The following is a 26,988-nucleotide window of genomic DNA, read 5'->3' as shown; positions in this document are numbered from 1 at the left end:
ACTCTCCTTGGCAGTGTTGCTTTTGGGATTGTCATGATTAGATTCTGCATTTTAAAATTCACCACTGCACTATTTGCATAGTTCTTCTTTTTGCATAAACATGGATTTCTGGTTATCTTCCTTTGTTTCAGAAGTCTCATTTAAGTGGTTACAGGTCAGCAGGGGAATTATCTTCTTGCTCCTGCTGTTGTTGCTGTTGTTGTTGTTATTGTGTGCCTTAAAGTCATTTCTGACTTATGATAACCTTAAGGCAAACCTATCATGGGGTTTTCTTGGCAAAATTTGTTCAGAGAAGGTCTGCCATAGCCTTCCCCTGAGGCTGAGAATGTGTGACTTGCCCAAGGTCACCCAGTGGATTTCATGCCCAGGCAAGGAATTGAACCCTGGTCTCCAAAGTCATAGTCCAATGCTCAAACCACTATGCCACACTGGCTTTCATCTTGTTATTTTCATTATAAAAAGGGTGAGAATTGCACCTGAAGTTCTCCGCTTTCCAGTGATGGCTTCTATGGCAGTGAATCTAGTTCAGGTTTTAGCAGATTTAAAAAAATCTTCAAGATGATGAATCTACTTAAGAATAGACTTCAGTACCTTTAAATCCTGGTGTGGAATCACCACTACAGTGATATGGGAGGCACCAGCACCACTGTCATCTTCTTTCATATGCCATCATTGCTGCTGTTGTTAACTATCCTCAACTATGATTCATGTTGACCCTATGGATGAGACAGCTCCAAGACACCCTGTGTCCCCCAGAGCTCTGTTCAGGTACTTTAAATTTAGGCCTGGGACCTCCCTGATTGAGTCTGTCTATCTGACATGCAATCTTGCTCTGTTTCTACTACCCTTTACCTTTCCTAGCATTATTGTCTTTTCGAGTGAGTCCTGCCTCCTCACGATGTGGCCAAAGTATGACTACTTCAGTTTCATTGTCTTGGCTTCCAGGGAGAGTTCAGGTTTGATCTGTTCTAGGATCCATTTGTTTGTCTTTTTGGCCATCCACCTTATCCTCAGCACTCTTCTCCAGCATCACATCTCAAATGAGTTAATTTTCTTCCTATCAGCTTTCTTCACAATCCAGCTCTCATATCTGTACATGGTAATGGGGAATATAGTGGACTGGACAATTCTAACCTTGGTAATCAATTGTATATCTTTATACTTTAGGATCTTGTATAGTTCTTTCATAGCTGCCTTTCCTATTCCTAATCATCTTCTTATTTCTTGACTGCTGTCACTGTTCTTATTAATGTTTGATCCAAGGTACAAGAACTCTTTTAACTATTTCAGTTTCCTCATTATCTAGGTTGAACATATGTAGATCCTCCATTGTCATTATTTTTGTTTTCTTTATGCCATCTTTAGTATGGCATTTTAGTATCTTCTCTCATACTGTGTGATGCATATTGATCCTCCTGCTCTCTGCAGTCAATTGCATTATTGGGTTTAGGCATGATATTTTTTCTGACACAAACTAATACAGGACTACCATGAATTTAATCACTGTAATATGAATAGCAATCAGCTAATATTAATTTGGAACATTAAATGCTTTAATGACAAAATATCATAGCATAATGAATAAATGATACAACAGTGTGATTATGACAATTATAACATTTTAACAATATAAATATAATCAATATTTTTAATACTACAAATGCAACTTTATCACTACAACAAAAAATGATACTTTCTAACTTACTGACAAGCATAATGCCTATTATACCTATGGTTTAAGTGCACATCCATAAAAATATGGCCATATATAGTTATAAAGTTTGTTAATATCTGCACCACCCCTCCTTCTGTGACTGTGTTTTTTGGAAATCTCATAAAAAGTTCTTTAATCAATAACCATATTAAAGCCTCCAAAAGCCACAGAGGTATACAGCTCTTTCAAGAAATGGTGTAATGGATCAAATAGAAATTAATTTAATCCTCTTATATTGTGTTGCAAAAATCTTTGAAGCTGCCCACAAATTAAATAGCATGTTGAGTCATTCAAAAGCAGATATTTTTTCTCCCTGGGTCAAAAGATAAGATGGTTCCCCCACCCTTCTTTGTGTGCAGGTTCCAGTTGGACTGGTGGCATCAAACCTTACTCCAGTATTGGCAATGGGATTAGGTCTTCTGACACACGAGGGCAGAAGGCAGGCTTGAAAGCTGTGCAGAAGAAGCTCCTCTGTGTTCTCCAAGAGAGGAGAAAGACTGGGGCTGAGGTGGATGAGAAAGGACTGCAATCTAGCATTTGCTGCCCTAAGACAGGTTCCACACTCTTCCTCTAGACAGGATCAGCTTTGACCATTGGAATCTGCAAAGTTCTGATATGGGAATAGCATCACAGTGTCTAACAAAGAGCATTTGCACTTCTGAGCTCATGTGGGAATAGGCAGCCTCTGGGGTATTTTGGCCCGAAGCCATCAAGTGCTTTAAAAGTTAAACAAACAAAATCCTGCACCTTGATTTGGATCCAGAAGCTGATTAGTAACCAAAGCAGTTGTAGCAGGATGAGCTGGATATATTCCAATCTTTTATCCTTTACTAGGGGAGGGATAATCAACATCCTGGTACAATATTGCCTCCTTCCCTCACTCCCCATATTTATTGTAGGTTGGACTGTTGAGATTATGCACGGTACTGCCATGAGCTTCCAAAAACACTGCACACATTCAGTAGATTTGACTTCAGTCAGCCATTCAAGCTAGTTATTAATCCTGGGTCAGGTATGTGTGGTCCGCTAAGCAGCAGATATTTCTCTGCCTGTAATGATCTTTGCTCTTTGATACGCATGCCTTCCTGGGTATTGGCTCTAGGGCCCTGGGGAAAAAATAATACTGCTTCTTGCAAGAATGTGTGTGAATTCCCCTGTGCCTGAGTGTGGCTGATACCTTGTGGAATTGGTGGCGGCGTGGGCAGGAGAACAGATGTAGAGCCAGGGGGCCACAAAGGTAGAGCCAAAAGTAAACCATCACATAATTCTGTTCCCCATTTTTGACTGCACATCCCAGAATCACTGACTGTTTGCTGTGGTGGCTGGGGAGTTTGAAAATTGAAGTCTAATGATATCTGGAGATCTGAGTTTAAGAGCCATTTCTCTAGATCAGGGGTAGGCAACCTGCGGCCCACGGGCCGGATGCAGCCCGGCGAGGCCTTGGGACCGGCCCCAGCCCGGTCCTGCCACTGACTGCCGCCGGGGCCTTTGGCGTCTCGCGCGAGGGGCATGGTGGGGCAATTGTCTATAGAAGCCTCAGAAACATGCATTTATCTTAACATTTTTTTAAAAATCAGCAAATTTTTTCACGTGTCCTCCATTTTTTATTTAAAAAGTGCCCTCCATTTGAAAATTTTGTCCTACATTTGTCCCAGCTTATTTATTTATTTAATTTTTAAAAAATTGTTTACTTATTTATTTTTTGGCTTCGGCCCCCCAGTTGTCTGAGGGACAGCAACCCGGCCCCCGGCTCAAAAGGGTTGCCTACCCCTGCTCTAGATAATGCACTTGGGAGTGCTTTGAACACAGAAATTGTTGTACATGGCAAAACATTCTTTTTTCAGTATAAAGGGGGGGATCATTAGCTACCTTATCACTGTTAATCCCAAACTATTGCCGTATAATATAGTTCCATAACACTAAATGGAAGTAAGTTCCAGTGAACTCAGTGGGTCTTGCTTCTGAGAAGACATGCATATGCCTGAGCTATTAATTTACCAAACACCCCTTCTAAGAAATGAACTATCAGGAAACCAGCTGATGAGAAAGGCAAGGAAGAGTACACATTTGTACTGTTTCATATTTTCTCCTATGGAGGGATGAGCAGAATGGGGATTTTGTAAAACAAAACAATAACCGGGCAGGGAAAAAGAGAAGAAATATCATCATTTGCAAATGCTGGATATAATTTCACTTAATTAGACATCACCTCTTCACCATTTTGCCCCATTGAGAAAACAAAGCTCTTTAAACATAAGTTACCTAGCTATCCAAAGCTGTTTCAGCCCAATGGAAAGAAGGGGAGATGTTGCTGTGTGTGCACATGTGCATGCATGCCTTCAAGTCACCCATCGATTTATAGTAACCAAATCCTGTTGCTAGTCCTGACTAGAGTAGACCTATTGAATTAATGGGGTTTACTTAAGTGAATTGAATTGAATGTATTCTCATTGGGATCCATTCCGTTCAATCCACTTAGGTAAATCCCATTAATTCAGTGTGTCTACTCTAGTCAGGACTAGCAACAGCATTTAGTCTTCTGACTGTTGGGCCTGAGGATCTTAGAAGCTATGTAATGTCAGCTCTGACTAGTACTTGGATGGAAGACCATCAACAAATACCTGGTGCTGTAGGCTAAATTTTAGAGGAAGTAACTGGCAAAACCACCTCTTGAGTATTCCTTGCCCAAGAAAGCCCTATGAAATTCATGGGGTCACCAAGTCAACAGGAGACTTGAAGGCATAGACACAAACACACTCAGTGTGGAAATAACCAACAGGATGTTAGCCAGTATGTTGTGCACCTGTGCAGTTTCCTCTTTTTTAAAAAAGTGAACAGACCTCACAGTCTGGAGAGGTCGTTTGCAGGATTTGCTGTTTAATATTGAAAGGGACAGTAGTTGAAGAGAACTAAATCCTTCCCCTTTATTCATATTTGCACTGTCAGGGTGGGTTCAAGACCTTTTGCTGCCTGAGGCAGAACAGAAAATGACACTCACACAACAAGATGCTTAGTACCTGTGACAGAAACCCTATCCAGGTTGGACCCCTGTCATCCCACCTCTTGGGCTCCTATTACTCTCCTTTCCCTTTTACCCTTAAGATCCCTCTTAACATTTGGTCCTGAAGGTGACTAGTGTCCTGGACAAGTGTCTGTGTTGATAAATGGATTCATTGTGATAAAGTGTGACCAGTTTTCCTTGTAAATTACACAAGCCTGTGACTAATTTCCCCCCAACATTGCAGCTGCTATAAATGTATTTTGGGGTGCTGAATTTTGAAAAATAAACAATAAAAATGCCCTGCCACAAATAGTTCTTTTTCAGATTTGTTATTTGTACCAATTCTGTTGTTACTCAGCTTTGATTAAGCGCAGACAGTGATGTGCCAGTGTGATTTCTTTTAGTGCTTTTGAATGGGGTTTTGCATGTCATATCAGTGAATTGAAGTGTATTGAAAATCTGTTAGAAGACTTTAAGCCTTTCCTTGCTCTTTGCAGGATAATTCTTTGTAGGATCATTTCATCCAGTCACATATTACAACCCAAAAAACTCTAAGCAAGTTTTGAAAAAATTGTATGTGATGGAGCAAATCTGAACTCATTTTCTGGATTTTAAAACGCCAGCTTCCTGAAGTACCAAAACATCTATCTGTAGGCCTGAACTTTGAGAACAGTGCCCTAGAAGCCATAAGGAGGCCCCTTTAAGACCTGCTTGGCAGTATGCAAACAGGCTAGAGAGAGCAAAAAATTCCTTAGCCATCCATGGCTTACTGAAATTATGGTTTTGTGCAGCCAGTCTTTAACTATAACTTAAATAAATAATGTTTAACCATGGCTAAAAAACAAACAGACCATCTTGGTGTCTACATAGGATCTAAGTAGCAGACATGCAGAATTAATTTACATTCCATTTCAGCTTCTTGGCATATGTCCACCACGTTTCCAATGGTAGAAAGCATGACTCATGACTTTTGTGGAAAGTGCAAATCACATTTGAGACAGGTCTCTTACAGACTAGTAGAGGATAGTTTAAAAAAAATGATTAGAGATTAGTGCCTTGTTTGTGCTTGTTTTCCAGCCCTAAATTTGTTAAGATAGCACTCTATTCATTTGCTCTATCTGTGTATCTAGCACAAAGAGATCTTGTTTCCTGACCAGCTATAATCTTTGTGATTTAGTGCAATGTATTCTTTATGACATTGTTTTAGAATCCAGAATGCAAAATAGGACAGTTCCTTCTTCAAACTGCAACTAGAATGGCCTGTAATGTTAAATTGCCCATTCATTCTGCTAATTAGCAACTAAATTAACTGGTGGAATTGATTCCTCTCCCCCAACCCACCCCTTGCTTTCTGAATAACAATGTTCAGTCTTATCTCCTGATGGAATATTGACACAGTTACATAATTTGCCATGGGTCACTGCTGAGCTAAGTATGATCTAAACGTATTCTGTCCAAACATTGACCCATGTTTAGCTGTCTGGTGGATTTTAAATTTGGAAATGCAGCCTTTTGTTATGAAAAGGATAGACTTGTTTCTCCTAGTATACAGGAAGGCTTACATTCCTGATAGACTGCTCAACATTTATAGTTTCAGATGGCTAGACTTCATACATGTTAGAAGTTTTGCAAAAATCTTCATGAATCCAAGAATGACAAGACCAAACATATAAAAATCCTTAAGAAGCACCACCACGACCCAGCAATAATGATAAATGCCATGCCATACTTAGTTCCTGGGAGTCAGTCTCAACAACTCAGTATAATTCATTTTCAGCAGGAATGCATAGAAATGCATGTGGGGTTGTTGTCCAATTAAGAAAAGTTTAATGAGTTAATTGTAGGGATGGAATAAATCTGCATAAATCAAGAGTGTTAAAGAGAAAGGTCTGTGTTTTGATTCACACTAGTGCATATGGGTTGTGGCATCCTGGTTTTCCCTTTTCTCCCCCACAGAAGTAGGGAGGGAAGATAAATGCAGTTAGGTGTTTGGCCAATATGCGGCACTTTTTTTGGTCAGCTCAATTTTTTTATCCAGTTGCTTATTTGGTTAAACGTTATAGCCCTTAAAACAGCCATTTTTGTTCCCTTTCTTCCTCTCTCTCTTTCTGAGTTTAAACATTGAGTAATTGATTCACATTCCTTACCTTTGACCATCTGCACATGCTTTGCTCTCCCTCCAAGTTCTTCCTTTTTCCATTCGACCCCATTTCTTAGGAAGCAGCACTTCTGGGGTGTGGTGTGAAGTAGTGGTTTGAGTGCTAGACTAGAACTCCTGGAAACCAGGGCTTGAATCCCTGCTCAAACCATGGAAACCCACTAGGTGACCTTGGTCAATTCCCACTCTCTCTGCCTCAGAGGAAAGCAATGGCAAACCTTCTGTGAATAATAGATCTTGCTTTTAAAAAGCACCCTTGGATAGGGTCACCATAATATATTGTAGTCGGTTTGAAGGCATATAACAGTTCTGTGGGAAATAAGTTGAGTTTTATGGGGAGGCTTTAACCAAATCACTAACCATATCACCAAATCACATGTGAAGAGCAGATAAAATGCCCTTCGCTGTTTCACTGTTCAGTCCTGTCAGAGGATATGGCTGATGGCATTTTTGCAGCCTGATGCCCAGGATAAAATGACACTGTCTTCCACCATTCCACATACAGAAGTCTTCTCTCCCCTAAATTACAGTTGAATCTCACTTTGATACTCACAATGGGATTGTGTTGTCTGCCACACCTAAGAAAGGCAAATACGTGAAGGGAGTGCAGGAGAGAGTGCAATAACACCCATGCATCTGTTTTCCAGCTCAGAACCTTGTCCTCCCAACACCTAGCAATAGCAAGTACATTTCTATACCTCCTATCAGTGCACTTATGCACTCCCAAGCAGTTTACAGTGTGTAAGCCAATTGCCCCCAACAAGCTGGGTATTAATTGTAGCAACCTTGGAAGGATGCAAAGCTGAGTCAACCTTGGAGCCCTGCCTGTAATCGAACTCACAACCTTGTGGCTGCGGTACCAGCATTTAATCACTGTGCCACCAGGGCTTCTTACACCTCACTAGTACAATCCAGTCCCTTAGAATTTCCTGCCTGAGGCACAAACGTCACTTTACCCAATGGACCTGGCACATAAGGACTCTGCTTTTGCTATGTCACAAAAATTCTGAGAGGAGAAGGCTTGCATACACCCAAAGTGTGGGTGCCCCAGAGCCTCTGCTTGTCCCAATTTGGCCAGTTAATCCTCTGTCATCCTACTTTCTGAGCTGCTTTTAAAATGTCCCAGTTTCTCTCTCCTCCTTCCACTTCCCTTTGTCATTGGTTAACTTCTGTTGCTGGAAATGAGTTCTAAGTGCAAAAGGTTATACTCAGCTCAATGGAGGCAGAGGAGGGGGGCAGAATCTTCCCAGTAGGCTCAGGCAAAGGGAAACTGCTGCAGCCTCTCCTAGCTTGTGTGTTCTTTCTCATTAATAATTTCTGCCAGTTTGACAACATCATGTCCACATGCATGACCTCGTGGCCACATGTGTCCAAAGTTTTTTCTGTGAAAGGTTGGAGGGTATGATGCCCTCACTATCACCTCCACCATTTCATACTTCAAGAAAGGAGTTACCTTTTGAAGAAGAGGGTAAGGAAACAGTGGGTGGAGTTGGTTTTCCCACTGTAGATGAGACTTGGGATACCAGTTCTACAGTACCCATTAAAAGCCTGAAGTTTCTTCTTGGCTTTGTAAAATTTTAGCAAAATTACAAATCCAACGTTCTGGAATTTTAACTAAATAATTTCAAATGTGTTCACTGTATCAGAAATTATTGTTGTACTGTAGTCATTTTATCTAATAAAAAATGAATGCAATAGCTAGGTCTTCCAACCGCAGTTGGTGTCTTGTCCATCACAAGGATGCTTCTGAATAGCTTCTCCCTGGGATTTCTTCATTCCACAGTTGTAGCTGTAGCTGCATGGCATAGTTTCCATGCAGAGGGATGCCATAATATAAGCCGTACACCCTGCACATTGCCACAGAGGTGTGCAGAGAAGGGGAATATAAAGGTACCGGTAAAGGTACCGTATATACTTGACTATAAGTCGACCTCATGTATAAGTTGAGGGCAGGGTTTTGGGCCAAAATTATGGATTTTGCCATGACCCGTGGATAAGTCAGGGTAAAACTTGGAGGCTCCTTCAGTGTGTTTGTGTGTGTGTACAGCAAGAGGGACTCTAAATGAGGCTTTTTGCTTCAGTGTTTCAACTTTGGTTTCATCTTGGCTCTCCAGACAGCAGCTGCCAGCATGCTGTTTGACATCAATCAATCACCCAGGACCCTTCCTGCTTGGCTCAACAGAGAAAGAAACTCTGGCTACACTGCAAGGGAAAATCTGAAAGAACTGCTATCGTATTACCATACTGACTTGTAAATAAGTCAACCTGGGATTTTGGGATCAATTTTTTTAGGCATAAATTTTTAGACTTATGGAAGAGTATATATGGTATATATGTTTTCAGTAGCATTAAGTTTAATTTGAGAGCCAGGGTGGTGCAAATGCCTGACTGTTGGACTAGAACTTGGTCAGACAAGGTTTTGAATCTCCATTTGGCCATGGAAACTCATTGTGTTACCTTGGGCAAGTCCCATTCCCTCTGCCTTATTAGAAGAAGGCAATGGCAAGCCCTTATGAACAAATACTGCCAACAAAACCCTATGGTGGAGCTAGCACTGTGTAGTGGTATTAGCATTAAACTACAACTCTGGAGACGAGGTTATGATTCCCTTGCTCAGCCATGGAAACCCACTGGGTGACCTTGAGCAAGTCATACACTCAGCTTCAGAAGAAGGCAAAGGCAAGCCCTTTCTTTAAAAAATCTTGCCAAGAAACCTGCATGATAGGGTCACCTTAAAGTTGCCATAATTGAGGGCACCCAACAACATGGCTGCATAAATTGGAGTGTATGTGAAATCAGATAACAACAGCTGCAGCAACAGTTCAATTTAGTGTGCTATGGTTCTGCTACCTGTTGACCATCCACATGCTGCACATGCATGCACACACACAGGGGCCTACATTTTCATATTTATATTTGGTCAAATTAGCATTCTGTCTGCCTTGTTGCCTGAATGCTTCTCCCTCCTCCCCCAAGAGAGAGAGAGAGAGAGAAAATCCTTATAATATTTAAAATTTTACTTCATTTGTCAGCTTTTGTGTTTCTTGATTAATGTATTGGAAGTGTAGGTCTCTTGTATAAAATAGCAAATAGCTTTTTGGAATTTATTTTTTAATATTTTCAAGCTGTAGATGGTTGAATCTGTGCATTAAAAAAAGGTGGATATAGAGGGCCCACTGTATAACAGCCCAAAGGAAACCATTGAGGTCATGAATGAGATCAGGCCACTGTCAATCTTTTAGACTCTAAACTTTAGAGAGCAGATGGCATGCTTTAATTCCAAAATGCATCTTCCCAGCTGAAAAGAGCGGGAGATCTAGATAGAAATGTGGAAAACTGATGAATTTGTTATCGAGCCATTCAGTTTCTGTTATCTCATTTTAACTTGATACCATCTTTGGAACAAAGAGCCTTTTAATTATTGTACGCAGCAACTTCAGTCAGTCACTTGGGTTTTTGAGTCAGTCTCTATAATTCTGAGTTTTCTACTGATTTATATTTCACAGGGACCGACATTTTCATATTTATATTTGGTTAAATTAGCAATCTGTCTGCCTTGTTGCCTGAATGCTTCTCCCTCCTCCCCCAAAACATGCTTTGCCTGTCTTCACACTTTTACTGTGGTGCTGCAAGAAAGATGCTTTTTACAAGCATGAACTTGAAGTGTGTGAATGAGATGCAATTTGTGTGGTAGACTCCATTGCCTTGGGAACTAATTGGGTTGTATTTATGGCGTCTCTTAGTCTTAAAAACACATTTTTAATATGAAAGCAGAAAACTGTATCAAAATATCCAAAACCTTTTCAAAAATCATGTGGCATTTGGGCTGAAAAACAATTTAAATGGGCTGAATAAATGTATGAGCCGATAGTGCTGTTGTTACTTTGATTTTGGTACCTGAGCTGCACAGGCACATCTTTCCCCCTGAAAATTTATCCTCTCAAATAGTCCACACACAAAATTAAATGTCAAAGTATGTTTGAGACCTGTTTTGGTGTGTTGTGATGACATGCTTGCTGAAGAATTAATGAAAAATTAACTTCAATGTTTACATGTTGTTACAGCTCAGATAACATGCTTTTCATAATGGCATTGGTTTCAATACTGTTTTCTTGCCTGTTTATGTTTTAAAATATGGTAATAGTTTAAAGACCTTGCCATTCTCACTAGGGCATCCTGGGAGTTGTAGCCAAGAAAGGAATGTTTACAAGCTCTGTTCAGAACTGGAAAATGGGGTTTGTGCTGTGAAACGTATGTACCTATTCTCATTTTCAGACAAAATCCATTGTATTGTGCCTGCCAACAAACACATTTGGCGGTGAAGGCTTGCATTTGCTACAGATTCAGTTCTCACATTTGAAAGAATAGTATGCCTGTTTATGTAGATACAGCTACAGTTTACACTGTAAATTTGTTACATGTGGGCTCTGACATGTATGAGTGAGCCAAAAAGGGTAAATATGACAGAGATCTTTCATTAAAAGGAGGAAGGAAAAGGGAGGAGTAAACAGAAATGTTGCATCTTGCATTTCATGTTATCTTGCATTGTCTCACATACAAACATTTCTGTCAAACTAGTTTTTGCACTGAGTTGCATGACACCAGACCTTACCTGGAATCTCTATTTTCAGGGCTTGGGATTGTCATGCCTAGAAGTGGGCAAGATGGATCTGTGACAGATTTCTTAACAGAAAAAGCATTAAGTTGCTCCAGGGCCCAAAGCTGTAGTTTGGCAGTAGTGGGTTGCAAATTATGTAATTTTGAGCAACTAAAGCATTTTGCTGTGCTCTTCTGACTTGCATCACATATTCAGTGTGGTGCCTTTATACCTCATCTTCAATATGCAATCAGATATTGGCCTTGATAGTGAGGGGTTCTTACTGGCCGAAGTGGGCAGGGGAACAACTGTGTGTCCCCTGAAAAATTATTGTGATGGGTTTGGGGAACAGTGCAGAGGTGATGCTAGAGGAGACAGAGTGAAGGAAGGATTCAGAAAAGTCTCTCCTTTTCTATCAGTGGCTTTTTTTGTACTTTATACATAATCTGGCAACATACCTTTTTATGGGAGTTAGCTCAGAACAACATACCATTTTTCTATCAAGATCAATGCAATTTGTGTGTGTGTGTGTGTGTGTGTGTGTGTGTGTATTCTTCAAGGAGAAGATGACTATGGCTGCATCCACACTGCTGAAATAATCCAGGTTGATATCACTTTAACTGCCTTGGCTTAATGCTATGGAATTCTGGGAATTGTAGTCCTGTGTGACATTTAACCTTCTTTGTTACAGAGCTCTGTTGCCACGTACAGAATTCCATAAAATGCAGCCATGGCAGTTAAAGTGGTGTCAAATTGGATTATTTCCGCAGAGCATGGCAGCATACTTAGAACCATAATGTCTGTACCGGTAATTCTACCTGTTAAGCCAAGAGCTAGGGAGATTTCTTTTTAAAAGTATTTAGTTACATTTTCAGGCCTCTTCTCCCCCACCAAGTAGTTTGTCAGTATAGTCATGATTATTAAAATGAAGCATTTTCATTGTTTAAAAGTAACTACAGTAGTAACTAGGGTGGTGGCTTTTAGATTTGCTTTTTAAAAATCTGAATGTTCGACTCTGTAGTAAAAATTAAACCATTCATATCCTGCCACTATAAAAACAACTTTAAAAAATTAAGTTTATTCCACAGAAGGAGTATGGTAACAAATCATTACATTACACCACAGCCATAATATACATTAGTTATGTCTTGTGTAGTGCAGAAAGGAATTAATTGCAAATTCAATTAACTCTTTTTTGTAACATGTTATTTCAAATTCTTATTAAGCCCAGCCTTTTTATACACACCCATAAGCACTCAGCAATCTCCACAAGAATATGTCTTATTTCACATATAACTGGAAAAGATGGCTTAGAGCTAATGTGCCTGCACTGCGGTACATCACCTGGAGGAAGATGCCCCCCTTCCATTTTGTTATTGTATGCCTTCCAATCATCTCTGACATCTGGGAACCCCAAAGTGAATCTATCATGGGGTTTCTGGCCAAAATTTGTTCAGAGAACGTTTGCCTTTGTCTTCCTCTGAGGCTGAGAGAGTACGACTTGCTGAAGGCCACCCAGTGGGTTTCCATGGCCAAGTGGGTATTTGAACCCTGTTCTCCCAGTGTCTTAGTCCAACACTCAAACCATTACACCAAGCTGGGTTTCTAGTGAGGGCCAAACTAGGGGTGATGGTAGTTGATCTTTCGACTTTAAAAAGAGGCTAAATACACCACCACGTCATGCCTTCAATTTGAAGCATAGCAATGGCACTGGGAGAGGAAGCTCTCTTCCATTTTCTCCTTGGACCATTTTTCCAGTCCACATTGCCCCATGGATTTGCTTTTTGCCCTCTGGGAGAAAAATGCAGGTATGCCTGTGATTCCTTCACTTTTCGTAATTTTTTCAACAGGGTTGTCAGTTCCAGGAACAAGTCCAGAGTTCTGTGTTATATTACACTGCTTTTGCTGTAGTATGCCTTTTCCCAGAGTAGCTATAGTGTTTAGCTTTCTAAATCTAAACTAGAAACATATACACAAACATGCATTCGGTGTCAGTTCAGTTCAAACATTTACTCTTGCAACAAATAAACAAGGCTTTCACTATTCATCACCACATCCTTCCACAAGCACATGTGTTGCAACTCTGTATCTTGTTCTTGAACCTTGAGGCGTCTCAAGGAAAAAGGACACTTCAATGCTTTAATCAAAATGATAGCTAGAACCAACATCTCGCATAATATTAAACTGAGACAGTTTGCAGCACACTCGGAAAAGTATTTCCTAAAACAAACAATTGCTTCAGCCTTACATTACAGTTGCTCTTCCTCTTTCTGATATTTTTACCATGAGCCCCAGTATGTGGATAAACCCAAGCTTTGAAGTGCTTCTTTTTGGACAACTTTAATCCTCACTGGCCATGCTGGCTTGGGGATTATGGAAGTTGCAGTCCAAAACCCCTAGCTTCTCCAAGCTCTGACATAAAAAAGTTTATTTGCTTTGAAGTAAATGACATTCTTAGGGTGAAAATAAACAATTGGCCTTTCCTCCCTCCCCCCTCCCTGTTTATTATGAGAAAGGGAGTTGTATTAGCACCATATACAGAAGGCTGTCACAATTGCCCAGGCCTAGCAAGTAAATGTTTGTAAGCATATCTGTTTTGACCATATCCCATGTCAGCTTCTTAGGTGCCAAGTTAAGTGTAAAAAGGCCCTTAAAATATCTGTAAAATGAATCTACAAGTAGACTAGGATTTACTAATCTCAGAACACTCTGCCATGTCATAGAGGATACCAGAACTCCTTATATGCTGGAAAGATGCTAACAGACAGTAGCGATGTGGAATGGAGATATTTCAGAAAGTGTTTTTTTTTCCTGCTACTGTCTTTTTTTGTTTTGTTTTGTTTTGTTTCCAAAAACAAATTACTCTTTCCTTTGACCTGTCCATCAAGAAACTGTTTACAGAAAATCCACATCACTGACCACTGGTTGAAAGTATGGCTTGCCCAAGTCAACCAGTGGGTTTTTATGGCCAAGCAGGAATTTGAACCCTGATCTCCAGAGTCATAGTCACCCAAACAACTACACCATGCTGGCTTTTACTACCACATTAAGCAGGCATGTTAGATTATCTACCTAGTCTAATTATATTTGTCACCTTTTTAGTAGTTCATGTTCAGTATCTTTGTTTTTATAGGTTGTTATCCTACTGACACCCCTTTGATACATTCAAAATAAATTCACAGTGAACACTGTTCACCAAAAAATGTAGTACTTTGAATAGGGCCTTGCATGTCAATTTGTCTGGCACTTCGGACTGCCAGTTAAAATGACAGGTAGCATAAAAGTAAACTTTCCTTGTATATCCTGCCCTAGCTCCACATGCCAGACTAACTGTTTCAGCTTTTACCTTGCCAGCACTAGAAACTGACACAAGTCTGCCTCAGTTTAAATGTCCCAGCAGGAGTACAAAGCTACTTTTCATGTTCTCTCCTTTTTGCCTTCTGCCCACAGGCCTCAAGTATGACGAGCAAACCAGGGAGAGAAAAGGGAGATTATTTTCAGGGGTGTATCTGGCCTCCAAGCCTTTACAGTGCTGTAGTGAATGTATTTTTTCCCCTTCCACTCTTGAACTTGAATAGTGTTACTTGACTGGTGTTAATTGCTCAGTGGGGTTTCACAGAATCTAATATTATTTATTCAGCTTGGTTATGTCGGAAAATCTCATGCAGGAAATGTATGTAGTTTGCTTTCAGAGCTGTAGAATTTGGCTGCGGTGGGCAGTTGGCAGTTACTTTCTTTCCTAGTTGTTGGTGGCAAGGTGTCAGCGAGAGTTGGTGAGCCTTCAAAGTGTGAACCTTTTTTTAAATATAGGGATGCATTGTGAAAACACAATATTTTATTTTCTTTCTTTCCTACCTGCTTTTACTCGCAGCCCCCATTCAGTCTCAGTGTTGTTTAAGAGGGATAGGCAATGTTGGATCCTCCCAAGAGCTGCTGGACTGCAAATTCCATCAATCCTATCCCCTCATAGCAAATGGTGAAGGATGGCGGGAGTAGCAGACTAATGACATCTGCAGTGTCACAGGCTGTCCACCCCTCTTTCAAAGGGTTCTGGAAGGGAGACAGGAATAGCCTTCAGAAGACAGCTCTTCTTGTTCAATAGGGTTGAGTCCTGGAGGTTTCCAACCAACTCAAGAACAGTTGCCTTCTGCCCATCTTCCCCTAACCTTTCCTCCAGGCATATAGGAGAAGGAAGAGTTGCTTGGTGAGGAGGTGGGATGCTGTGGGAGCTATTTAGGATATCAGACAGAATATAAGGGGGAATCAGGAAAGTAATCACTTGAACTTTTGTAAACTTGGTTGGGCTAGAGATCTAGCTTACATTCTTGTGTCCTTTGATTTAACATATTAAAATAAGAAGTACTACATTCAAATCCATCATAGCTCAAAACCTGTGTGACTTTCAAAATCTAAATTATAAAAAATACTTAATATCAATTAATTAATTTATGAATTTATACATTCCTAAATGTATACATTTAAATGTATAAATTTTAAAAAGAAAGAAAGAAAGAAAATGTGTTACATTAAGACACAAGTTAGGATTATCTCATGCTGGCTGAAGCTCCATAAAGCTGGAAATTTCAAATATTCGAGGCAGTGTACAGTAGGTAAACCATAGCTGTTATAATATATTTTAAGTCAACTATGATTATGGCAGCCCTATTATAAGGTTTTCTCAGCAGGATTTACTCAGAGGAGGTTTGTCATTGCCTTCCTCTGAGGCAGAGAGAATGTTGCCCAGGGTCATCTAGTAGATTTCCATGACTGAGCAGGGATTCGAAATGTGGTCTCCCAGACTCCTAGCCCAATACTCAAACTGCTACACCACTCTGGCTCATTTAACCATGGTAAAACCCTAGGAAATTCATGATAGGCAACTTGAATGCACATGCACACACACACATACACACACAGGGTTTGGTGTTGTGGTTTGAGTGTTGGACTAAGCCTCTGGGAGAGTGGGATTCAAATCCCTACTTGGCCAGTGGGCAGGACACACTTTCTCAGCCTTAGAGGGAGGTAAAAAGGTAAGCCTCATCTGAGTAAATCTTACTGAGGAAACCCAGTGAGAAGGCTGCCATAATGTGGAAAGAGTAGCATGAGAGCTTTGGCTGCTGCTGGTACTTCATGTACTTGTGGGACATTTTACTACATAAAACATTGGGAGCTGGTCATCAAATTCTGTAATCCTACACACACTCTCTTGGAAACTGCTTCTTCACATACATCCATAGGATCACATTTCAGAGGCCTGAGGACATCATTTCTTACTTTCTCTCTGGGGTTTTAAATTTTAAACTCCCTGCAGTGCAGATTGTCTGGCTTCTCACAACATGATGTGCCTGAGCATTTTTAGCAGCCCTTGCTGCCTCTTTCTTTCTGCACACCCAATGGTGCTAAAGAAACCTCCCCCCCCCCCCCCCCATTCAACAGGCTATTTAAAACAAAATAGAACAAGGAAACCTGTTTCCCTGCTTCAAACAGTGTTTGGGCCTGTGACTGCCAAGCCTAACACATCTCCATGCACCACCTGTCCCTCATTGGTGTGCAAGGGTAGCTTTTCTAACACTTTGTGTGTTTGTTTATTTGGGGAACTGGACAACTCTGGGCAGCTGCAGCCTGGGAAAGGAGAGGTTGAGATGGCCAGGCGAGTAGCAAACAGATCATTAAACTTCATGAGCAGAATAATGGGGTTGGAGTATAAAAGCTATTCACTTGCCATCCAATAAAAACACATCCTTTCAATTTCTGTTCTCCTCTTGCTTGTCCCACACTGCCCTCTTTTCACCCATTTTCCACCTCTCCCTTGTCATAGCTATGGTCTCCTACCTCCCTTCTCAATTCCTGATCATCTTTATGGGCAATCCCTAGACTTTGCTGTTAATGAAACCTTGACATGATCATAGGAAAAATGGTATTAAGCGTCATATATAAAGCACCCAGCATGCCAATATTGGTTGGAGTGTTGGACTATGACTCTGGAGACAAGGGTTTCATTCCCAGTTTAGCCGTGAAACCCCCCAGGTGACCTTGGGCAAGTCACACTCTCAGCCTCTGGGGAAGGCAATAGCAAACCTCCTCTGAACAAATCTAGCCAAGCAAACCCCATCATAGGTCATCTTAGGGTTGCCATGAGTTGGAGATGACTTGAAGGCAGGCAACACACACACATTGCAAACTGCCCTATGTAATATTTGAGGTGTGAAGATTCAGTGGACTCAAGCTACCCTTTACTGCTGTGTGTGCTTCTGTATTCTTTTGTTGTTTATTTTTTGTCTGTTATTAGTGTATTAGTTTCTTTTACATCCTGTTTTTCCTCTAGTGAGCTCAAAGCAGAATGTCAGGTTTTTCTTCTGCCCACTTTATCCTCACAACTCTGTAAGGATAGTTAGGCTGAGAGATAGAGACTGACCTAGTGCCACCCAATTTTAACTGAGTATAGTGACCTAAACTTGGACCTCAGGTTCCAGTCCAACAAACCTTGACTGTTATGTTTCTTAGGGCCTTCAGCAGCCTTTCTCAACTGAAATAATGAGAAATTCACCATGGCAGGCTTAGATCCCCACAACCTTGTTCAACACAGGCCCGGTAGAGACGGACGGCTCCCACTTGTTGGTGCCGCAGCAGTTTGGTGTTTTTTTTCAGCGTCGTAAAGGGGAAAGGGCACCGCCATGATGCCACTTCCTGGACAGGAGTGGAGAGGAGGCCGGCATGATGACGGAGTCCATACGGACTAGGGTTCCGGAGTGTGCAATTAGTGCGTGCTCTGGAACCTTAGAATCGCCATGGGCACATCGCTCCCTGCCCATGTGTACCGGGCCACAGTTGCTAACCATTAGTGAGGTTGACAGTCCTAGGTTTTTTTTCATTTTTATTTTATTTTTTAATGTTTATTGAATATTGGCAGCTCTAGCTGACATGCTCAAATTGGCATTGCCACCTGCTCTGGGTCTCTACATTGGAGAATGACTAGGAGCCACTCCTTTAGATTTCCCACAGTGCCCCTGAGCACCCAGCATAATATGATTTAATGAGATACTGACAACAGAGAATGCTACTTCATTCTTTGTTTTTAAAATAGAAAACAAAAAGGAGTCAGACAACCCACTTCTAGGGTCTTGCTTGTGAAGACAATCTTTCTTGGATCTTGCTTCTTCAACATATACTGTACCTTCCATTTATTTCCCTCCTTCCTTTTATCCTGACATTCCTTTCTTTCTCACAATATTTTCTCTCCACTTCGAGTCCTGGCATTCTACTCCTACCCAATCACTTTGTGATTCCCATTCTTCATCTCCTTACTTCTACACCTTTTTATTAATATCCCCATGCTCTTCCATTTTCATCCAATCCCTCTCCCACCTAGTGTTTTCTTCTCTCTCTCTCTCTCTCTTTTGTATTTTGGGAGTCCAAAAAAGTAATTTTTCCAAGATCTTTTCTTTAGCCACCTCAACATTTCTCCTTCCCCATCCCTCCCCCCTGTTGGTTAAAAGCACAGAGTTGATTGAGTCAGATGTCACGATGTAGGCCTTCATACACAGTTATACTGTAACTTCCAGCACTCCTCATCATTGACCATGCTGGCAAGGATTGATGGAAACTGCATTAAAACAAGATGGGAAGAACTGTGCTTTGCCCAGCCCTGGCTTACTGGAAAAATGTATCTTTTTTATCCAGGAATCACAGCCACAAGGAAGCTATATCTTTTGATGTTGTAATTAGCAGAACGATTTGTAGCCAGGGTTTAGAATATCTGAATAGAGTGGCTTATTACAGATATATAGAACATTAATAGGCAGAACATAGATTTCTGTTGGTAGATCCACAGGAGTTTTGTTTTTTTTAAACAGCAAAATAGGTTTTCACAACTTCTCCATCAGACTATTGGAATGTCAGATAACGATATACTGTGACTTGTAGAAGTATTCATCCCTCCCCTTCATTTTTCCACTTTATGTTGTGTTGCAACCTGGAATTGAAAAGGATTAATTGGCATTGATATCAATTGATGTATACAAGATACTCACCACTGTCAAAGTGATTATTATTATGGTGGTGGTGCAAAGCTTAATTATTTTGGGCCTCTTGTCTTCTCATCCTACTCAGGTCCTCTTTGAGGTGCTCTTGGACTTCAAAGCATCCATTTGTTCAAACCTGGCTATGATTAGACAATAAAGATAGATAATGTGCTGTTAGGTCCCACTGGGTTTCCATGGCCAAGTGAGGATTTGAACTCTGGTCTCCAGAGTCGTAGTCCAAGCTCAAACCACCACACTATGCTGACTCTTCCCATAATGAGAGATGAGTGCAAAGAGTTCTGGGGTGAAAAAGGGAATTCCTTATGCACTTTAGGGTGTGCATCCTTTACCTTAATGGCCAGCCCTACCATTAAGAAGGGTGAGACAACCATCTCAAGAAGCAGGCATCAACTGGCATCAACAGCATCTCCTTGGGCATTCCACTTTCTTGGAGGAAAGTGCTATGGGTACCACAGAGCCTGCCCTGTACCACATAAACTAGCCTACTGCCCTCAAATATGTGTGTTAATGGGGAGGGAGAGGCTGTTCAGTTGTTGGAGTCAAAGGACCCTTGCATACAGAAGGGGCCCTACACAGTTACAGCTCTGTTATTCCAGTTTAACTGTCATGACTTAATCCTGTGGAATCCTGGGATTGGTAGTTTGGTGAGGCACCAGACGTGCTCTCTGGTTTATGATACTAAATGCTTCACTCTGTACTACAGCTCTCAGAATTCCACAGCATGGAACCATGACAGTTAAAGTGGAATCACAGAACTATAACTGTGTAGTGTGAAAGGGCATAAGGATCTTGGAACCAAACCCCAGTGCCTGCTGCATTCTAAAATTTAAGGCCCATCATTGAGAAGAGAAACTATGAGTCAAGTAGCTTCAGCACCACCCTTATGACTGTCTGCCTCTGCCTCTGACATAGTACCTCTCTGTGCTGAATTCAAGTGGTATTCTGGGAAAATCAAAATGGCAGTGACTGCAGCCCCTGACTCCATAATTTTCTTCTTAGCATTGGGCTGAGAGAACATTAGTCAGTGGAAATGAGTTTTTGCTCCTCTCAGTGCACCTGCCCTTCAGCTGTCTCTTCACATCCCAGTCTACCCACCCTGGGGAAATGTCCTTTGGAGGAACCACCGGGGTGGAACCCAAGGGCCACAGCCATGCTAGTGGGCCATGTTAGGAACAGTAGTCAAACACATTCAGAAGTCACCATTGCTCGATCAGGTTGGTTCAGATGCTATTTCAGTAAGTATTTGGTAAAGCAGGGCAGGATTAAAACACTTCATGCTGCCAGATTTAAGACTGAAGAAGCAGATTTAAATTTATATTTCCACATTTCTAAATTGTATTGACTATTATCAGACCTAGTGCAAACCTCAGTTTACTATTATTATTCCTCCTCCTCCCCCTCTTCCTCCTCCGCCACTGCCAGATTGGAATATACTGGGACCTACCATCTCATTCTTTTGATTTTCTTCAGTAGTTATCTTATGAAACAGATAAATAATGTACATTGTGCAAAACATGAGCTGTTTGGTACCATGGGACTCTTTTCAAAAAACTGAACATCTCTACAAGTTATTCTTAAAAGTCAGTGAATCACAGAATTGCAATATATAGAATCACAGAGATGCACTAGATGGCCTTTGCAATCCTTTCCAACTCTATGATCTTGCCCATTCTTCGGGGAAGCTAAAGTATTGTGTTGTCTTTAAAAATGACTATAGCAGATCATGGGGTTGTGATAGACAGTTCCAGTACTGACACATCTTGTTCTGATATGTTAGCACCTAGTATTTAGTGTGAGAGCCAGTGTGATATAGTGGTTTGAGTGTTGGACTATGACTCTGGATACCCAGACTAAACTGCATGGTAGTTTGGCCATGCAACCCACTGGGTGACCTTGGGCAAGTCACATGCTCTTAGCCTCAGGGGAAGGCAATGGCAAACCTCCTCTGAATGAATGTTGCCAAGAAAAACACATGATAGGTTCGCCTTAGAGTCAACATAAATCAGAAACAACTTGAAGGCACACAACACATTGTGATCACTAACAGAGTATTTAGTGTCGTATCAAAAGGTTATATTAGTGAAAACTTGTTGTCTGTCATTCGTCATTGTAGAGCGAAAAAATTGTATTCTAGAAACTGAGTTCAAAGTTCTGTAAGTATTTAGTATATGCAGACTAGAACAGAAATCTTTCTAAGAAGAAAAGCTACAAGTATGTTTCTGATTCTGAATACATTTCTAAAAAATTTTCTTCTCCCTTCTCCCCATGTAATTTTGCTAACTTTGGTATTTCTGATGCTAGACTCCTACTATAGGTTTTGCTGACAGTCTTCCAGGAAGAAAATGGGTAGATAAGAACTTGTTTTTCTGATAGTTATTGTTACAGGGAGTTTTGAAAACTAGAGTTGCAGTCATACATCTTATCAGATTAAACTTGCAAGGGAAAATCACTAGGTCAAAAGTGGACTTTGTTCTTTCAAAATGAGAGAGATGAAGCTCACCATTCAAACACTGTGTGTGTCTCAAGAGTAGGCTGTTACTTATCTGCTAGTGACTTGTTTTATAATGGTAGTAACACTTAACACTGCCAGCACAGAAACCAGTTCACAAGTCTCCATCAACCCCTTTATAGACCCTAGTGTGCTATTTGAAAATTAGTGTGTCAGAATCTGCTCAGAACCTTTATCCTTATTTTCATTTAGACTTTGTAGTTTCCATCATTCCTTAAGTTCAGAAATTTCCTTCTGATACATAGACCTCTGTGAAACTGGTTATAAACAAAGACCTAGCCAGTTTCACTTTGTTTTAATTTCTCCAAAGACAGGCTTCTCCAGGTGTCTGCTTGCATTCTGGACTGTAACTAGTTCTTTAGCTACCCAAACTGGAAGGCATTCAAGGTATTGTCATCTTGGGCTTTGCTAAAGTAGTTTGGAAACAGGAAGTCACTAAGTTCCATGTGCAATCCTAGAGTGAAAAGGCTATAAGAAAGCAGAAAGTAATGTAGCAAGTCATTGAACTACATTGGGCTCTTCCATGTCTCAGCAGCACACTCCAGGTCACAACCCAGACTAAACTGTATGGAAATATTATTTGTTGATGATTTAAGAGTACTGAACCAGCCCAAACATACACACTTCCATTGAATGTACTGTGCTGGTCTATTTGAAAACATATGTGCCCAGATTTCAAATGGTCACATCCCAAACTCCACTTCACCCCTTGTGAGCTGAATTAGGGAGTGGCCTGGATAAGGTGTGGGTTTTGTCTGTCAAAACTGAATCCAGTTATGTGTGTCAGCAAAATCACAGCATGTCAACTTACATTGTTATTTGTGAAATTTAAAAAAGGGATAGCCTTTGGATCCTCTCAGCAGTCATCCACCGGAACCACCACAAAGTAATTTCTAACCCTTCCCTCTCTCTCTTTATCTCCTAGGGCCCTGAAATCCAAGACGGTGGCTATTTGGACAGTGAAAGTGCATACAGTGAATCAGATCTCTTTCCTGATGAGGACAACATGACCCTGGCCCAACAGGAAGTCCACCATGAGTCAGATATGGACAGTGCCATTGAAAGTGCTCACAGCTCAGAAGCATCAGATGTGTGCAGCAGAAACGAAGAGAAGGATGGCGGGCTGGGTGGCCTCTTCTTGCCTGGAGATAAGTAAGTGAAACATTTGAACTAAGATGATGTTTCAGATATTGCTTTCTATCTTTCAAGACATACTGGCCTGGTCCTTCCAGCTTTGCATTCCCCTGTTGTTCTTCCTCACAGTAGGTAGTGATGGAACTGTTGCTTTCATATCATTGGCTGCCAGTGGAGATTGGAGTATAGAATGTCAGGATCATATACCCCCTTAGGAGAGATGCGGAGCAATTTGACATCAATCCATTTTAGATACCTGATTCCTCTATGGTAGGAGTGGACAGTCCTCAACATTGTAGAGCTAATGGTCCCGCCAGTTCTAGCCATCAGTTAGTAGTGAATTGTGATGGAATATGCAGTCCAAGAACATCTGCAGGCCACATGTTTCTTGACCCTCCTCTATGGGCAGGAAAATCTTATTAGCACATCAGTCTCTTTTTCCTCTCCTCTCCCCACTCAGTTGGGTGGAATATAAGTAAAGGATAAAAGTTTTATCTATCAGGGATTGGTCAAACAAAAAGTGCAGGTATATTTCTTCTCTGTGGTCCAACAGAAAAGCAGAGGCAAATACAGAAGTGAGGAAACTAAATGGTTCCTAAGCTGGGCAGAAAACAAAGCAAGACTAAGTAGCAACAAGCACAGAATGATAGCACTTGCTCTGTGAAGCAAGCAGGGACTTTGGCAGACAGGGAAAATCTTTGAAGGGTACCTGGGACCAGTCATGCAAAGTAAGCTCTATTGAGCTTGTTTGCACTCAGGAAGCACACAGACTGTGCATGACATGAGGGAATGGGGAGATAATGACTAAGAGGGGATACAGACAGGCGTCTCTATTCCGCCCATCTTTGCCCCTCAGCGGTGCTGCACCAACCGCACGTGCAGCACTGATGCACTTCTTAAAAAGAAGCCACCTAGGTGGCTTCTTTTTATGAGCACCATAATGGCACTCGCGCATCATGACACTGCTGCTTCTGGCGAGCACTGTATGAGCGCACAAACGCCTGTGTGTCTTCTTTGCGTTCCCTGTGTGGGCAGGGCAACGCAAGATGGTGCACGGGCTCAGCCCTCCGGAGCCCTAAAATCGGCCCCAGGCCAGCATTTTGCACCAGTCTATACTGGGCCTAAGTAAGCAAAATTCTTCTTCAGCTGCAAACTTGAGACTCTCTGCCTTCAACAGTCCTTGCAGGTTCTGCTTGTATTCTGATGCTTGTTACATTTCTGTTCCACTTTTCCTCTACATGAACCCAGCAGAACATACTTCTGGACTGGGAAATATGTGGCCCTTTAGGTGTTAAATCTCCTTTTCCCATTAGTCCCAGTCAGTATGACTGGTGGTATGGGGTGATGGAAGTAGTAGTTCACCAACTGTGGAGATCCCTTATCTCAGACTCTGGCATACAAGGTTCTCTTCTCATTTCACAACAAGGATGCAAAATAGATTTGGCTCAGAGAGAATAATTTCTCCAAAGACATCCAATGAGCTTTGCTGTTGAATGAACAGTCCCATTTAGACATTGTAAGCTATGAGGAAGGGCTAGTTGTCATCCTTCTGGTGGGTCACATCGGTGCGTTTGCACCCCACCAAATGTGGTTTTATTTTTGGCTGTTTAGGGGAGGAAAGGTAATTCACCACATTGGGGCGAAGGGGTGGAGGTGATTGACAGGCATTGAGGGAGTCAAAAATCTGTCATTTAAAAAATAATAAATTGGGAAGTTTGGATCTCAAAAATTGTTTGGGGGAAGCATTGATCTTTGGGCTGCACTTGCCTACCCCTGCACTAACCATTGCTCAGTGCGACTGTGTGGGGCTTCCCCTTCCCTCTTTCTTTAAGGGGCAGGGAACTCATGACCAAGCCTCCATCTGAGGTTACTGGCCTAGTGCAGTTCTGGAATAGGTTGCACCTAGCAAACATTTGTTTCTGGTCCAGTGACAGCTGTTACAAGACAGAGCCAGGGTATTGGAGGCTAAAGATGTTATGTGTCAACATATAACTTGTTAAAACTAGAATTATAGTAGCAGACTATGAGACCAGATTTTGCAAGCTCACATTAGTCTCTAAAACTAGGGCTTACAGAAAGTAATATAGGCTTTCCCATGAAGGTACAGTGGGGAAGATCTCAAGGACAGCATTTCAGACAGGTGTTGAGAAGAATGATTTCAGCAGGGAAGACAACACTGGGCATGTTCCAAGGACCCAGATCTGTATGTAAATCACAAAGTGGTAGGTTTTAGGAGTGTTTCTTGCTATTCCCTTTTGTATATGTCTGTGATGATTGAAGAAAAAGAAGAAGTACAGTCGGCCCCCAGTATCTGTGAACTTGTCATCCAAGGATCTGAGCATCCATGGATGGCAAGCCCCCATTGTCCCCAGTGATGGCGCATGCATACAGCTGCACCACCGTTGGGGACGTCACCTGAAGTCCCACTGTCCCTAATGGCAGTGCACCCACATGCACGTGCCACCATTTGTGACAATGCAAGCTTGAGAGCACCTGCAGATTTTGGTATCCATGATGGTGTGGGCCCCAGAACAAATACCCCATGGATACTGAGGGCTGACTGTAGTTATATACATCCCATCTTTTCCCTAGCTCTGGCACTTAAAATGGCTTACTAAACAGATACAGCTAATACAAAAGTTAAAATACAGTTAAACTTTCAATAGAATTAAAAGCTTGCTCATTTTTTAAAGTAAAAACAGCAACAGACAATACTGCACATTATTCAAGGCCCTTTCCCCCTAAGCAGTCAGCTCTCAAAGACCTGTTGGAACAAAAAGATCTGCCAATAGGATAGGAAGGATGGGGCCAGACTGACCTCTCTATGGAGGCAATTCCAGAGCTTGGGAGCAGCCACCGAGAAGCACCTCTCCTATATTACCACCAAACGTGCTTATACTCACACACATATATATAGCATTTTTGAAATGCACAGGATAAGTCTTTTTCGATATGCGTACCTAGTATAGGTCACTTCTGTGAACTGTTTATAAAAGGAGGGCAGCCACTAAAGGACTAAGAGCCACTCCTACGCCCATCTTTTTGGCCCTCCAGTTTCTTGTCTGGTTTATAACAACAGCCATTCAGTGATGTAAAACCAATTAACTGAGTCAAAGAAAGGCAACCTTAAAAAATAACTCCATGTGGTCTGAAACACAGCGATGAGGGTTCTGGTTTTATTTTGTTTGTTTGTTTTAAACTTTGGGGGCCAAGAACAGAATTCTCCCATTAACTTTATCATTATTACTTTAATTCCCTCTCCTATACCCATTTTCTTCAAGTGGGCAATGGGTATGACCTGATTTTGAAAGCACCTCCTTTTGGCCATGAAAGTGGAAGCATTAGATGCTCCCTTGTGTGTGTGCCCTGATGTTCCCCTTCTCCACCCAAGGTCCAGTCCCCTCAATCCCTCCGCAGCATCAGACCTTTCCACCTATTCCACTGCCTCTTTGATCAGTAATGAAGAACAGTTTGAAGACTATGGAGAAGGTGACGATGTGGACTTCACTCCCAGCAGCCCATGCCCTGATGATGAAAGCAGAACTAATGCCTATTCTGATCTTGGCTCATCTGTTTCTTCCAGGTTGGTTATTTCTGTCAGTTTAACACACACACACCCCTTAACACCTTGCATGAGATGCACTGCATGCCAGCTTGATTCTGGTGACTCTGGGGGTGATTTTGTTTCTGTGAACATAAAAGCCAGACTTGCCTCTGCATTCCTTTTCAGTTTGGACTGAATATACCAATAAAAAAATTGGGCAGAATATTACCTACCACTTTTCACAAACTCTGAAAGCAGGCTTCTTTAATGCATATTTTCATTACAACTC

At 41.4% G+C, this 26,988-nt stretch overlaps 1 protein-coding gene across 6 annotated transcripts in view; it reads left to right on the top strand.

Annotated features, from left to right (window-relative positions):
- RAB11FIP4 (RAB11 family interacting protein 4) overlaps positions 1-26,988 on the top strand; it is a 230,674-nt gene that overhangs the window by 182,087 nt on the left and 21,599 nt on the right. For 3 of the 6 annotated variants that reach the window (XM_089478108.1, XM_089478136.1, XM_089478126.1), the window contains 2 exons: positions 22,947-23,173; positions 26,547-26,738. In XM_089478108.1, coding sequence (XP_089334234.1) covers positions 22,947-23,173; positions 26,547-26,738 — 419 coding nt within the window. Of the gene's footprint in view, positions 1-20,709; positions 20,727-22,946; positions 23,174-26,546; positions 26,739-26,988 lie in introns of those variants that run through there. The other 3 variants (XM_089478146.1, XM_089478111.1, XM_089478118.1) reach the window with 3 other exon arrangements.

This window comes from Sceloporus occidentalis, unplaced genomic scaffold (genome assembly GCF_023333645.1).
Source record: "Sceloporus occidentalis isolate IW3139 unplaced genomic scaffold, rSceOcc1.0.p SCAF_1, whole genome shotgun sequence".
Lineage (NCBI taxonomy): Eukaryota > Metazoa > Chordata > Lepidosauria > Squamata > Phrynosomatidae > Sceloporus > Sceloporus occidentalis.
The sequence above is the reverse complement of the archived record's forward strand: the minus strand, read 5'-3'. Positions and strand labels throughout refer to the sequence as shown.